The sequence below is a fragment of the Ranitomeya variabilis genome, chromosome 3, assembly GCF_051348905.1.
Source record: "Ranitomeya variabilis isolate aRanVar5 chromosome 3, aRanVar5.hap1, whole genome shotgun sequence".
In the NCBI taxonomy this organism is placed as follows: domain Eukaryota; kingdom Metazoa; phylum Chordata; class Amphibia; order Anura; family Dendrobatidae; genus Ranitomeya; species Ranitomeya variabilis.
In genome coordinates this window covers 119,918,788-119,933,637 of record NC_135234.1, presented here as the reverse complement: position 1 = coordinate 119,933,637, position 14,850 = coordinate 119,918,788, and the positions used below count along the sequence as shown (strand labels likewise).

At 40.8% G+C, this 14,850-nt stretch overlaps 1 protein-coding gene and 1 long non-coding RNA gene across 2 annotated transcripts in view; one reads left to right on the top strand and one right to left on the bottom strand.

Moving 5' to 3' along the window:
* The window catches only part of PHEX (phosphate regulating endopeptidase X-linked), a 353,675-nt gene that overhangs the window by 88,788 nt on the left and 250,037 nt on the right, over nt 1–14,850 (top strand). The window contains exon 3 of the mRNA XM_077294604.1: nt 7,828–7,989. Coding sequence (XP_077150719.1) covers nt 7,828–7,989 — 162 coding nt within the window. The remainder of the gene's footprint in view (nt 1–7,827; nt 7,990–14,850) is intronic.
* Nucleotides 7,860–14,850, bottom strand: part of LOC143815436 (uncharacterized) — a 43,452-nt gene continuing 36,461 nt past the window's right edge. Inside the window, exon 4 of the long non-coding RNA XR_013223750.1 lies at nt 7,860–7,976. This is a non-coding gene — a long non-coding RNA (uncharacterized LOC143815436). The remainder of the gene's footprint in view (nt 7,977–14,850) is intronic.

Here is a 14,850-nt window from a genome sequence, read left to right as displayed (position 1 = left end):
TTGACCTCATGATTCACTGCACTGCACTGTGAGCTGTGAGGTCTTATATAGACAGGTGTGCGCCTTTCAAATGAAGGAAAAGAACCATCTCAATGAGGATCACAAGGAAATGGACAGCATGTGACTTAATTTTGAGTGTCTGAGCAAAGGGTCTGAATACTTATGACCATGTGATATTTCAGTTTTTCTATTTTTTTAAATTAGCAAAAATTTCTACATTTCTGTTTTTTTCAGTCAAGATGGGGTGCAGAGTGTACATTAATGTGAAAAATGAACTTTTTTGAATTTACCAAATGGCTGCAATGAAACAAAGAGTGAAAAATTTAAAGGGGTCTGAATACTTTCCGTACCCACTGTACATGTGTGTAACATGCATTGTGTGTATACATGAGTGTCTCATACAGTGTTTGATTCACATACTGTCAGTTTTTGTAGCATTCACATTTATAAATACTGGCAGTGCAGGCAAGAGTTCTTAGGTGTAAACATGTCAGCATTCGCCCAACGAATGATCAAATTTATGCTCATTCATCAAGGATTGGATTGTTTATGGCAGAATCATTGTTCTCAGCAGCACATTGCCCAATGTACTGCAGATGGGCTGCTGAAAACATGATACTGTACAAGGACAGATTGATCTACTAGGCTGGTAAACAAACTTGACTATTGACAGACTTGACTATTGTAGATCGTGCTTGTTTAATGGACTGAACTCAGCTCATGTACATGCAACCTAAATGTTTGTGTGTGATGATGCAATATGTGAGCATGTAGGTCCCACCGTTAATTTTGCCCAGGGCCCCACTTTGTCTAAGGCCGGTTTCACAGGTACTGATATTTCTAGGAACTGGAAAAACCGGTACCGGAGATATCTGTGTCAGTGTGTCCGTGTGTCCGTTTGTGACATCCGTGTGCTATCCATGTGTCCGTGTGTACCATCCGTGTGGTATCCGTGTGCTGTCCATGTGCTGTCCGTGTGTCCGTGTCTGTGTATTGAAACAATTTGTTTCAATTTTAACCCTGTCACTTTAAAACGCACACGGACAGCACACGGATGGCACACGGACACCATCCGTGTGTGGTACATGTTTACACAGACCCATTGACTTGTATGGGTCCTTGTGATCCGTGCTGTCTCTCAAAAACGGATATGTCAGCATCTTTTGCACACAGAGACACGGTCTGTGAATACACGATAACATGAGCATAGACCCATTCATTTGAATGGGTGTACGTGTGTCAGTGTCTCCGGTACCTGAGGAAACTGTCACCACATGTACCGGAGACACTGACGGCCTAAAACTGGCCTTGATTACCAGGAAAGAACCTATCTCTTCATCTCCAACTTGCTGTGGACTTTATATTCCTGTAGAATGTAAAAAATTATCTGATGTTAGTGCCCAAATTTTTTGCATGTGGCAGGAAGACCGAAATCTGAACCTAATATAGAACCTACACTATATAGTTTCATATTGAAACATGTAGCATAAGAAGGAATATTGGAGAGCATAGCTAAATAGTGACATCTATGAGAAAGGATCGGAAGTAGCCTATCATTTCTGGTTAGGATTAGTGATGAGCGAGTATACTTGGTACTCGAGATTTCCTGAGCACGCTCGGGTGTCCTCCGAGTATTTGTAAGTACTCTGAGATTCAGTCTTCTGCGCCGCAGCTGAATGATTTACATCTGATAGCCAGCATACGTACATGTGGGGGTTGCCTGTTTGCTAGGGAATCCCCACATGTACTTATGCTGGCTAACAGATGTAAATCATTCAGCTGCGGCAAGAAAACTGAATCTCTGAGTACTTACAAATACTCGGAGGACACCCGAGCATGCTCAGGAAATCTCGAGTACCGAGTATACTCGCTCATCACTAGTTAGGATTAATTTAATCAAACACAATTCTAGAAAAGAAACATACAATGAGGCACACATACAAATGTATCACGATTTGTATTGTGCCAGTTATATCATTTTCTTTATAGTAAACCATACTCTATAAACCTTGTACTCTCTACACGTGTTTTATAAATTCATGGACTTATTTCAGTGACAGGCAATACTAGATGTTTCAGTCTATGAACACAGTCTTTTAGAAACTTTCCTATCACTGAAAAGTTCTTTTAACGCCTGATTCTGAGCTTTAATTATCTGCCTGCAAATGGATAGCTATAAAAATGATTTGTGTTGTAAATTGTAACTCTAACTCGTTTTATTCAGTAAGATGGATTGGCTGGCAAGCTGCTTCTTTGATGTGAGCCACTGAATTCATCTAGAACTGGCATCTTGAATTCTGCAATCGTCTTGGTTGTAATGACCTACCTGTGTGTGGGTATTGATCTGTTTCATTGATTGAGAACTCTTGTAACATAGCAGCTCCCACTGCAGCTTATGGTAACATCAATTTTGGATCCTGGAAGTAAAACTGCTCAGTTCCAGTCTCCAGCGACATCTTTTTGTTGGCATTTTTAGCCGAGCATGGTTGTTGAAAAGCATGTAAGTGTACCCTGTGGTAGTACAGTGGGATATCACAAGCTCTTGACATGTACAACAATTAAAGTGGAACATCAGAGCATACTGTATCATGAGACTTTTGTCATACAGCATACTACTTTTCCGTTTGACTAAATGTGAATAAACATCAATCTTATTATTTGCCAGTTGTTTATGATATTTAAATGTAATTATTACAGATCTTTCATATAATATTTTAGATTAAAGCAAATTATGACTTTGATGGTCCAACTTTACTATTTAATATATTTTTAGCAATTAAATTAATATATATACAGTACATATTCAGTTGTGTGAAAAAGTGTTTGCCCCTCTCCTAATTTCCTAATCTTTTGCACATTTGAACATTTGTCACATTTAAATGCTTCAGATCACCAAACAAATTTAAATATTATAGGGTGGGCCATGTATATGGATACACCTGGGTGGGACATGTATATGGATACACTTAAATAAAATGGGAATGGTTGGTGATATCAACTTCCTGTTTGTGGCACATTAGTATATGGGAGGGGGAAACTTTTCAAGATGGGTGGTGACCATGGTGGCCATTTTGAAGTCAGCCATTTTGGATGCAACTTTATAAGTGTCCCACCCAGGTGTATCCATATAAATGGCCCACCCTGTAGACAACAATTACACAAGTAAACACAAAATGCAGTTTTTAAATAAAGGTCTTTAGAGATCGGCGGACACCTGAGAGATTTTCTCACGGTGCTAGTGGGAATCTCACCGAGGTCACGGCAGTTCAGCCCAGCTGAGAACGGAGCCTCAGTGACAGGAGGTAATCTCGATGATGTCACCGCTAGTCACTGAGTCTGCACTCGAAGCAGCTCATTCACCAGTGGTTCTCAGCTTGAACGGTCGCATCTTGGCACCGTCCAGGTTGAAAACTGTTTTTCCCCGAGTCATGGATTACGGTGTGGGTTGTTTTTTATTTTGGCTTTATTACAGGAGAACGTGGGCTTTGGTAGAATAGGCGTTAGGTGAGTATAGCTGTGTTTGTTATTTTTAAATAAAAAAGAAAAACTGTGTTTAGTCTTATTTCTAATAAAAGATTTTATTCTGGCTGTGTCTTTATTTACCATACAACTATAGGATTATTAATGGATAAATGTCTTATAGATGCTTCTCCATTACTAAACCATGGGCTTGATGTCACCTAAACCTAATAGCTGGTTGGACCACCTTTAGCAGCAACCACTGCAATGAAGCATTTGCAATAACTGGCAAAGTGTCTCTTAGGGTAAGTTCACACAGGACTTTTTTGCTGCTTTTTTTTGCTGCTTTTTTTTTGCTAATTTAGATGCGTTATTTTGGTGCGTATTTGGTGCGTTTTTTGGGTACGTTCACACAGGACTTTTTTGCTGCAGATTTTTGCTGCAGATTTTTGCTGCTTTTTTATGCCAATTTTCAGCTGCTAGGACACCTCACAATGGCTCTTCACACCTCACAATGGCTCTTCACACCTTACTACCAGGAACTCCCTCACAATAGATCACAATCAGGACACCTCACAATGGCTCTTCACACCTCACAATGGCTCACAATGGCTCTTCACACCTCACTAACCACACCCCTAAGCTCTTGGCTGTGAGATCACTTCCTGCTGGCCATGATTTTCTGCACAAAAAACGCAGCAAATAATGCTACATGCATTTTTTCAGCGTTTTTGCAGTGTTTTTTTCATCACCCATTCAAGTCAATGGGTGAAAAAACGCTGCAAAAACGCAGCAAAAACGCTGAAAGAAGTGACATGCCCTATGTCCAAAAAAAGCAGCAAAGCAGAAAATACTGATCAAACAAAAAACCAACGTGTGTGCATGAGATTTCTGAAATCTCATAGGCTTTACTGGTACTGTAAAAAGCAGCTGAAAATTAGCATAAAAAAAGCAGCAAAAAAAAGCAGCAAAAAAGTCCTGTGTGAACGTACCCAATGCTCAGGAAGTATTTTGGCTCCCTCCTTTTTGCAGACTTGTTGTAATTCAGACACATTGGAGGGTTTCCAAGCATGAACCGCCTTTTTAAGATCATGCCACAGCATCTCAATCGGATTAAGGTCAGTACTTTGACTAGGCGACTACAAAGTCTTAATTTTGTTTTTCTTTAGGCATTCAGAAGTAGACACTTTGGTGTGTTTTGGATCACTGTTCTGCTGCATAACCCAAGTGCGTGTAAGCTTGAGGTCACAAACAGATGGCCAGACATTCTCCTTCAGGAATTTTTGGTAGACAGCAGAAATCATGGTTCCATTTGCAACAGCAAGTGTTCCAGGTCCTAAAGCAGCAAAACAGCCCCTGATCATAAACTACAACCATTTTATTTTACTGTTGGTATGATGTTCCTTTTCTGAAACGCTGTGTTACTTCAACGCCAGATGTAATGGGATGTACACCTTCCAAAACATTTAACTTTTGTCTCGTCAGTCCACAGAATATTCTCCCAAATGTTTTGGGGATTATCAAGATGTTTTCTGGCAAAACTGGGACAAGCCTTTATGTTCTTATTGCTCAGCAGTGGTTTTCGTTTTGGAACTCTGCAATGCAGGCCATTTTTGCCCAATCTCTTTCTTATGGTGGAGTCATGGACACTGACCATAACTGAGGCAAGTAAGGCCTGAAGTTCTTTGGATGTTGTCATGGTGCCTTTTGTGACCTCTTGGATGAATTGTTGCTGCGCTCTTGGGGTAATATCGGTTGGCCGGTTTACCTCTGTTCCATGTTTTCGCCTTTTGTGGATAATGACTCTCACTGTGATTTGCTGGAGTCCCAAAAATTGAGAAATGGCTTTATAACTTTTTCCAGACTGATAGATCTCAATTACTTTATTTCTCATTTGTTCCAGAGTCTTTTTGGAACATAGCATGATATTTAGCTTTTGAGGATCTTTTGGTCTACTTCATTTTGTCAGGCAGGTCCTATTTAAATGGTTACTTAACTGAGAACAGGTGTGGCAGTAATCAGGCCTGCGTGTAGCTAGGATATTTCAACTCAGCTTCCAAAGATGTGATAAGGGACAGTTAATTTATGTTTTAAGGGGGAAGTGTGCAATCACTTTCACAGGGCCTTGTAGGTTTGGGTTTTTGGATTTCTTTCTCACTTAATATTAAAGACCTTAATTTAAAAACTGTATTTGTGTTTACTCGTGTTATCTTTGTTTAATATTTACATATGTTTGGTGATCTGAAACATTTACCGTAAGTGTGGCAAACATACAAAATAATAGGAAATCAGGAGGGGGAAAACACTTTTTCGCATACTGTATATATATATATATATATATATATATATATATATATATATATATATACAGTACAGACCAAAAGTTTGGACACACCTTCTCATTTAAAGATTTTTCTGTTTTTTCATGACTATGAAAATTGTACATTCACACTGAAGGCATCAAAATTATGAATTAACACATGTCGAATTATATACAGTACATAACAAAAAAGTGTGAAACAACTGAAATTATGTCTTATATTCTAGGTCCTTTAAAGTAGCCACCTTTTGCTTTGATGACTGCTTTGCACACTCTTGGCATTCTCTTGATGAGCTTCAAGAGGTAGTCACCGGTAACGGTCTTCCAACAATCTTGAAGGAGTTCCCAGAGATGCTTAGTAGTGATGAGCGAATATGCTCGTTACTCGAGATTTCTCGAGCATGCTTGGGGGTCCTCCGAGTATTTTTTAGTGCTCGGAGATTTAGTTTTTCTTGCCGCAGCTGAATGATTTACATCTGTTAGCCAGCATAAGTAAATGTGGGGATGGCCTAGCAAAGCACCCCCACACCATCACACCTCCTCCTCCATGCTTCATGGTGGGAACTAGACATGTAGAGTCCATCCGTTCACCTTTTCTGCGTCACACAAAGACACGGTGATTGAAACAAAAGATCTCAAATTTGGACTCATCAGACCAAAGCACAGATTTCCACTGGTCTAATATCCACTTCTTGTGTTCTTTAGCCCAAACAAGTCTCTTCTGCTTGTTGCCTGTCCTTAGCAATGGTTTCCTAGCAGCTATTTTACCATGAAGGCCTTCTGCACAGGTCTCCTCTTAACAGTTGTTGTAGAGATGTGTCTGCTGCTAGAACTCTGTGTGGCATTGACCTGGTCTCTAATCTGAGCTGCTGTTAACCTGTGATTTCTGAGGCTGGTGACTCGGATAAACTTATCCTCAGAAGCAGAGGTGACTCTTGGTCTTCCTTTCCTGGGGCGGTCCTCATGTGAGCCAGTTTCTTTGTAGCGCTTGATGGTTTTTGCCACTGCACTTGGGGACACTTTCAAAGTTTACCCAATTTTTTGGACTGACTGACCCTCAGTTCTTAAAGTAATGATGGCCACTCATTTTTCTTTACTTAGAATTTGTATTATGGCATGAAAAAAGCAGCTAACCGTCTATTCAGTAGGACTATCAGCTGTGTATCCACCAGACTTCTGCACAACACAACTGATGGTCCCAACCCCATTTATAAGGCAAGAAATCCCACTTATTAAATCTGACAGGGAACACCTGTGAAGTGAAAACCATTCCCGGTAACTACCTCTTGAAGCTCATCAAGAGAATGCCAAGAGTGTGCAAAACAGTCATCAAAGCAAAAGGTGGCTGATCTGAGTCTGTTCTCCTGGTCTAACCTCCTACATGATAAGAAAGTAACATCTGTCAGATAATATCCCAAAAGTCTGAGCAGACGCAGGTGCCGCACAGCAGAGTTTAGCTGCCTGCCTAGAGGTGAGAGCTCATCTTGTAATCTCTCTGCAGTGAGATCAGAGCAGGCTGTCATTATATGTCTTACACAGGAGTAGGCTGTGGGAACTTAACTTTAAAGACAATTTTCTGGTGTAAAATGATTAAATCCCCTGTAGTGTACGGTATACCTTATAATATTGTAATGTAGCTAATAATTTGGTTAATGTTTATACACCATATATGCTAGTGACGGATTAGGACGAATACAGTTTAGTATCTCATAAAAATTGGGACTCTTCAAAATTATTTATGTGGATTAAATTTAACAAATCTCATTAATATCTTGCTGTAATTTTAATCACATATTAGGCAATGCAGATTTACAGGTTTGAAACATGGCAATTCTTTATTGAAGAATTCATTTCAGACCTCATACATGCATGCGACTTTGCAATCAAATCTGCAGCGGATTGCTGCAAACAAATGTGCCGTGATTGTATGGGCCATTTAATGCAAATCAGATGTAATCAGTGTATGATTATTCTCCACTACTGAATGAAGTAAAATCATGTTACATTTTTTATTGTTACATTTTATTTTCATTTCACTTATTTTTCAGCTGCTTCTATACGAAACAAAATGAATCTTTCTGTTGATCCTTGTGACAACTTTTTCCAGTTTGCTTGTGGTGGCTGGATTGAAAGTAATCCAATTCCCGATGACCAATCCAACTATGGTATCTATCCATGGTTGAGGTATAACGTGGACCTTAAAATAAAAGGTATGAGTTTTTTTATCACTGAGTTAAAAGCACATAAGAGGGATAAATGCATGTACAATTTCAAATATGTCTGTGTCATCATAACCAGAACCACCAGACAAAGCATGAATATTAATCATTAATGATGTCCAATTACTAACAATGCATTGTAAAGCATAGCACGTCTATAGAACATGAAAACCCCAAATACTGTGATAGGAGTATGATCACAGACATCTGAAGAGAACTATGATGTAATCTTTTAAGAATATAATTTATTAATGAATTTAAAAAATGTACAGGTAACAAAATAGGGAATACCTCAAACTGAGGACCCTAAAAGACATGAACTGGATACAAGTTGAACATAAGACCTGAGGCATAACTGTGAAGGTTAAGGGTATGATACAATGGCATTACCAATAGATTAGAAAAACTTCCTATCCACAGTATGTACATTTGTCCTGATAAGTTTACATACCCCAGCAGAATGTTTGCTTTCTTGGCCTTTTTCAGAGAATATGAAAGATAGCACCAAAACTTTTTCTCCACTCATGGTTAGTGGTTGATTGAAGCCATTTATTGTCCAACTACTGTGTTATCTCTTTTTAAATCTTAATGACAACCCAAAACATCCAAATGACCCTGATCAAAAGTTCACATACCCCATTTCTTAATTCTGTGTATTACCCCCTCTAACATCAATGACAGCTTGAAGTCTTTTGTGGTAGTTGTGATTGAGGTTCTTTATATTCTCAGATGGTAAAGCTGCCCACTCTTCTTGGCAAAAAGCCTCCAGTTCCTGTAAATTCCTGGGCTGTCTAGCATGAACTGTGCTGTAATAATTATAGGGGATAACTCAGGAGACTCTTTGCATGGAACAAGACAACTACAGGACACAGTTTTATAAGTGGTAAAGTCTATATTATCACACGGTGATTCAAACAGGTGCAGCGAGAAACTCAAGTCCACAACACTTGGTGCAAATATCAAATGCAGCCCAGCAGTATATAGGAAACTTCAGAGGAAAATGCAATCACGCAGAAAGTCTATGAAGCACAATTATTCTTGAGGATACTTGACACGAATAAGTCCTTGCTTAGTCCAAAACACAGATAGATATGCTTATAAGGCAGTTCAAACAATATCTTGGCTCAACCAGGGAGGTCTGGATAACAGTCTCAGGTTCTTGCAAAGCAGCAACAGCTTACATGTCCAGCAAATGCAGATGGAAGTAAACATGAGCAGCAGATGAAGGAGGATTACTGGAACTGGTGTATGCAGCAGGAACTCAGAGCAGAGTAGCAGGATAACCCCACAGGTTCACAGGAGCTGGTATATAGCCAGGGAGTTACCAGAGGTCAGGAGCTGGATGCAAGGCAGAATACTCTAGCACAGACTGAAGGCTGGGGTGGAGTTTTATAGCAGGAAGACACAGTGCACATGAGACCAAAGATGCCATCTTGGAAAAGGGCAGTAATGCACAAAAAGGTAATAAAAAATGTTCAGAGTCCTGACATGCGCACTTGAGCTCTCCCCAGCATGGCTCAATGCGATTGAGGTCAGGAGACTGAGATGGCCACTCTAGAACCTTCACTTTGTTCTGCTGTAGCAAATGGCAGGTCGACTTAGCCTTGTGTTTTGGATTGTTGTCATGTTGGAACATCCAAGTATGTTGCATGTGCAGCTTCTGGGCTGATGAGAGCAAATTTGGAGGTATTTGCTGTTTATGTGCTGCATTAATCTTTCCTTCAACTTTGACTAATTATCCTGTCTGTGCCTTTGTAGCTCACACATCCCCAAATCATCAGCGGTCCACCTCCGTGCTTTACAGCAGGAATGGTGTTCCTTTCATCATGGGCCTTGTTGACTTCTCCAAATGTAACGTTCATGTAGTTTGGCAATAAATGGCTTCATCCAGCCACTAACCATGAGTGGTGAAAAAGTTTTGCTGTTATCATTCATTCATTCTCTGAAAAAAGCCAAGAAAGCAAAAATTTTGCTGGGGTATGTAAACTTTTGAGCACAACTGTATATGTCTATGTCTTACTATACTTAATGTAACCTCAAACAGCCTAACAAAACTTAAACCATAGTTGTCCAAAAAATCAGAAAAAAACAAGCCGCACAGCCTTCAATAAGAGAGCCTCTACTTATCGTGGTATATATCTATGGAAAGTCTGAGCAGTAAACTGGAGGTGCTAGCGTGGAAACAAAGTCTATTGCAGAAAAATAGCAGTGAGAAACAGACGCCACAGCACTCACCAGGCTTGCAGTTCAAGTCTTCTTTATTAAATGACACAAATGGACATCTTCACGGCACGGGAGGTGAGACAAGAGTGCAGACGCCTAACAGATGAAAACGACGACGGCCGTTTCGCGCTGGGGGAAAGCGCTTCTACGGGTCTGCCTGGAGGGAAGTGACGCTGCAATAAGAAGGTGAGTCTAAGCCCATCCTCCTCCTGCGTCCGCCCTCCAAGGCAGGTAAAGTGCATAGTGTTTAAGATAAAAACAACATAATACAAGAATCGATTCATACATAGCTCAAAGAGTATAAACTACATAGGGAGAACCTGTTGGAAAGAACACGGTAAACGCGATCGTAATTATCCTGACTACACGGTGGGTAAATTCATCCTGGAATATTACAATAATACATGATTTCAATAGGACTGGCACTAATTCATAAAAATGCTCGTAAGATATTAAAACACAGATATATACAATGGCTGAAAACTAGATTGGCGCAAGTCCTAAAATAAGAAGAAAAACAACGAAAAAGGCAAGAAAACGAAGGAATGTATAAAGGATTCCCACTTCGGGCTACAACCCAATTAGCTCATCGCCGGGCAAACCTGTAATTAGAGGAACACCGACATATCCACTCTGTCATTCATGCCGGCTGGGCCAGTAGCTCGTGTGCGCAAAATCCACTTAGTTTCTTGTCGTAATAAAAGTTTATGGAGATCGCCTCCTTGTGTTGGGAGGGACACTCTCTCGACTCCTGCAAAGGTAAGAACATTTGGATTTCCTTCATGCACTTCCCTAATGTGATCTATTAATCTCGGGACACCTTTACCTGTGGAGACCGATTTAAAGTGCTCCCTAAACCGCACATATAACTTCCGAATAGTTTTTCCAATATAGAACCTTTTACACGGACAGAATACGACGTAAACCACATACTCTGTTTTACATGAAATAAATTGTTCCACAGTATGTGTGACAGGACCAATATTAAGTATTTGGCCAACTGTGTGGAAACGACAAAAATGACACTGACTACATCTAAAATTCCCTTTCGGGACCGCCCGCTCTAGCCATGTTGTTTTGTCTGCGGTGACTCGATTATGTACAAGTACATCCCTAATCCGGTTGTCCCTATTAAGATAATCGACAAATTTTTGGAATTCAACTTCTGTGCCGTCCCATATCAAGAACAAATCATCGACATATCTCACAAGTTGCCTTATGTGCTTCAAGAAATGATTTTGATGGGAATAAATGTAATCTTCTTCAAAAACAGCCATGTACAGGTTTGCGAATGTACATGCAGCCGGGGTCCCCATGGCGGTCCCGGTGATTTGCCTGTACCACGCATCAAGAAAAGTGAAGGCATTGTGTTGTAATATAAATTTAAGTCCTTCACATACAAAATTAATGTATCCCTGACTTTTATCCGTAGTGTCCAGGATACGTCTGATAGCATCTACCCCTCCATCTTGGGGGATGTTTGTGTACAGGCTCACCACATCAATGGAGGCCATGGCGAACCCCGGCTGCCACGCAAAACTCTGTACCCGATCCAAAAATGAATTAGTGTCCTTAATATAGGACGGCACCTCAGACAAAAGGGGACGTAGGAGCCAATCTATGTATTGGGATAAAGGCTCCGTGACGGAGCCGATCCCCGATACGATTGGTCTCCCCGGAGGATTAGTCGTAGACTTGTGGATCTTGGGGAGGTAATACCAATGGGGTTTAGTAGGAAAGTCGGGGAGTAACCTCTCCGCTTTCCTCTGTGAAATCACCCCATTTGTTACAGCTCTCCTGAGGAGAGAACAGAGTTCACTCCTGAATTTGATAGTGGGGTCACCTGATAACTTAATATATACAGAGGTGTCACATAGCTGCCGATTAGCTTCAATCAAATATGCTTCTTTCGGCAGAAGAACAATCTTTCCTCCTTTGTCAGCAGGACGGATAATTACATCCATCCAACCAGTCATCTCTTTCAGGGCTCCCCTCTCCTCATCTGTCAAATTACAGCTGGCTTTTTTATATATCAGAGCCTCCATATCCTTGAGGACCATAGTCTCAAAAAGATCAATAGTATTGCCTGGAGAAGTGGGGGGCATATACGAGGAGGGCACTCCACCTAAAAAGGGGGTGCATTTTTCTTGACTGGATGGTATGGTGCAATTGTCCAACTCTGGGTAATTCAGACTAAGTAAGAGTCTAGCATCATCATTCATATCTGTAAGTACTTCACTTTCCGTGTTAACCATGAAGCCCAGAGGTCCCACCCTACAGGGGTGTTCTCCGTCCAATCTGCTTGGCTCCGCTGTACCAGAACGAAAAAACTTAAACAAATGCATTTTTCTTGTGGCTTTAAACATGTCTATTTGGAAAGAAACAAAATCAAAGTTACTAGGTATGCAATAATTAAGACCCTTAGAGAGCAGGGAAAGTTGAGCTGAATTCAGTATACGGTGAGTCAAATTAACCACATAATCATTAGGTGCGGTTTTTAATACCGCTCCTGTCTCCATGAGACGAATTTTCTCTTGCGTCGCCATTCGGGACCGTTGTTTCCGTTTGCCCCTCCTTGTTTTCCTCCTAAAGGGGCCGGTGTGGCGACTTGAGGCTCAAGGGAAGATTGGCTCCTACGTCCTACACTACGGATAAAAGTCAGGGATACATTAATTTTGTATGTGAAGGACTTAAATTTATATTACAACACAATGCCTTCACTTTTCTTGATGCGTGGTACAGGCAAATCACCGGGACCGCCATGGGGACCCCGGCTGCATGTACATTCACAAACCTGTACATGGCTGTTTTTGAAGAAGATTACATTTATTCCCATCAAAATCATTTCTTGAAGCACATAAGGCAACTTGTGAGATATGTCGATGATTTGTTCTTGATATGGGACGGCACAGAAGTTGAATTCCAAAAATTTGTCGATTATCTTAATAGGGACAACCGGATGGGGATGTCTTTCACCTACAAATTTGGAGGTACTAATATTGAATTTTTGGATGTGCTTGTGGAGGCGAAGGAGGATGGATTGTGTACGTCAGTGTTCCAGAAACCTACGGCGGTAAATTCATATTTACATTATAAGAGCTTTCACCCTAATCACACAAAAAGGGCGCTGCCATATAGTCAGTTGTTGAGAGCGCGACGTATTAATAACACCCAAGAAGGTTATAAAAAACAATCCGGAGAGCTTCTGGAAAAATTTCGTGATAGAGGTTATCCAAATGAAATATTGGAATCGGCGGCTAGCAGGATAGAAGTAGGTACGCAGGATCTGAAAGAGAGGAAGGGTCCTGATCAGCGTTTCAATTTCTGTTTTCAATATGGTCCGTTAGACCAGGAAATTAGGTCCACGATTCGTAGGCACTGGCACATTTTGGAAGGAGACAAAGAGTTGGTGAGTAGAACTGAAGGTGGCCCCTTAATATCAAGCAGGCGAGGAACCCGGATTAGGGATGTACTTGTACATAATCGAGTCACCGCAGACAAAACAACATGGCTAGAGCGGGCGGTCCCGAAAGGGAATTTTAGATGTAGTCAGTGTCATTTTTGTCGTTTCCACACAGTTGGCCAAATACTTAATATTGGTCCTGTCACACATACTGTGGAACAATTTATTTCATGTAAAACAGAGTATGTGGTTTACGTCGTATTCTGTCCGTGTAAAAGGTTCTATATTGGAAAAACTATTCGGAAGTTATATGTGCGGTTTAGGGAGCACTTTAAATCGGTCTCCACAGGTAAAGGTGTCCCGAGATTAATAGATCACATTAGGGAAGTGCATGAAGGAAATCCAAATGTTCTTACCTTTGCAGGAGTCGAGAGAGTGTCCCTCCCAACACAAGGAGGCGATCTCCATAAACTTTTATTACGACAAGAAACTAAGTGGATTTTGCGCACACGAGCTACTGGCCCAGCCGGCATGAATGACAGAGTGGATATGTCGGTGTTCCTCTAATTACAGGTTTGCCCGGCGATGAGCTAATTGGGTTGTAGCCCGAAGTGGGAATCCTTTATACATTCCTTCGTTTTCTTGCCTTTTTCGTTGTTTTTCTTCTTATTTTAGGACTTGCGCCAATCTAGTTTTCAGCCATTGTATATATCTGTGTTTTAATATCTTACGAGCATTTTTATGAATTAGTGCCAGTCCTATTGAAATCATGTATTATTGTAATATTCCAGGATGAATTTACCCACCGTGTAGTCAGGATAATTACGATCGCGTTTACCGTGTTCTTTCCAACAGGTTCTCCCTATGTAGTTTATACTCTTTGAGCTATGTATGAATCGATTCTTGTATTATTTTGTTTTTATCTTAAACACTATGCACTTTACCTGCCTTGGAGGGCGGACGCAGGAGGAGGATGGGCTTAGACTCACCTTCTTATTGCAGCGTCACTTCCCTCCAGGCAGACCCGTAGAAGCGCTTTCCCCCAGCGCGAAACGGCCGTCGTCGTTTTCATCTGTTAGGCGTCTGCACTCTTGTCTCACCTCCCGTGCCGTGAAGATGTCCATTTGTGTCATTTAATAAAGAAGACTTGAACTGCAAGCCTGGTGAGTGCTGTGGCGTCTGTTTCTCACTGCTATTTTTAAACCATAGTTGTGTATACAATGTCT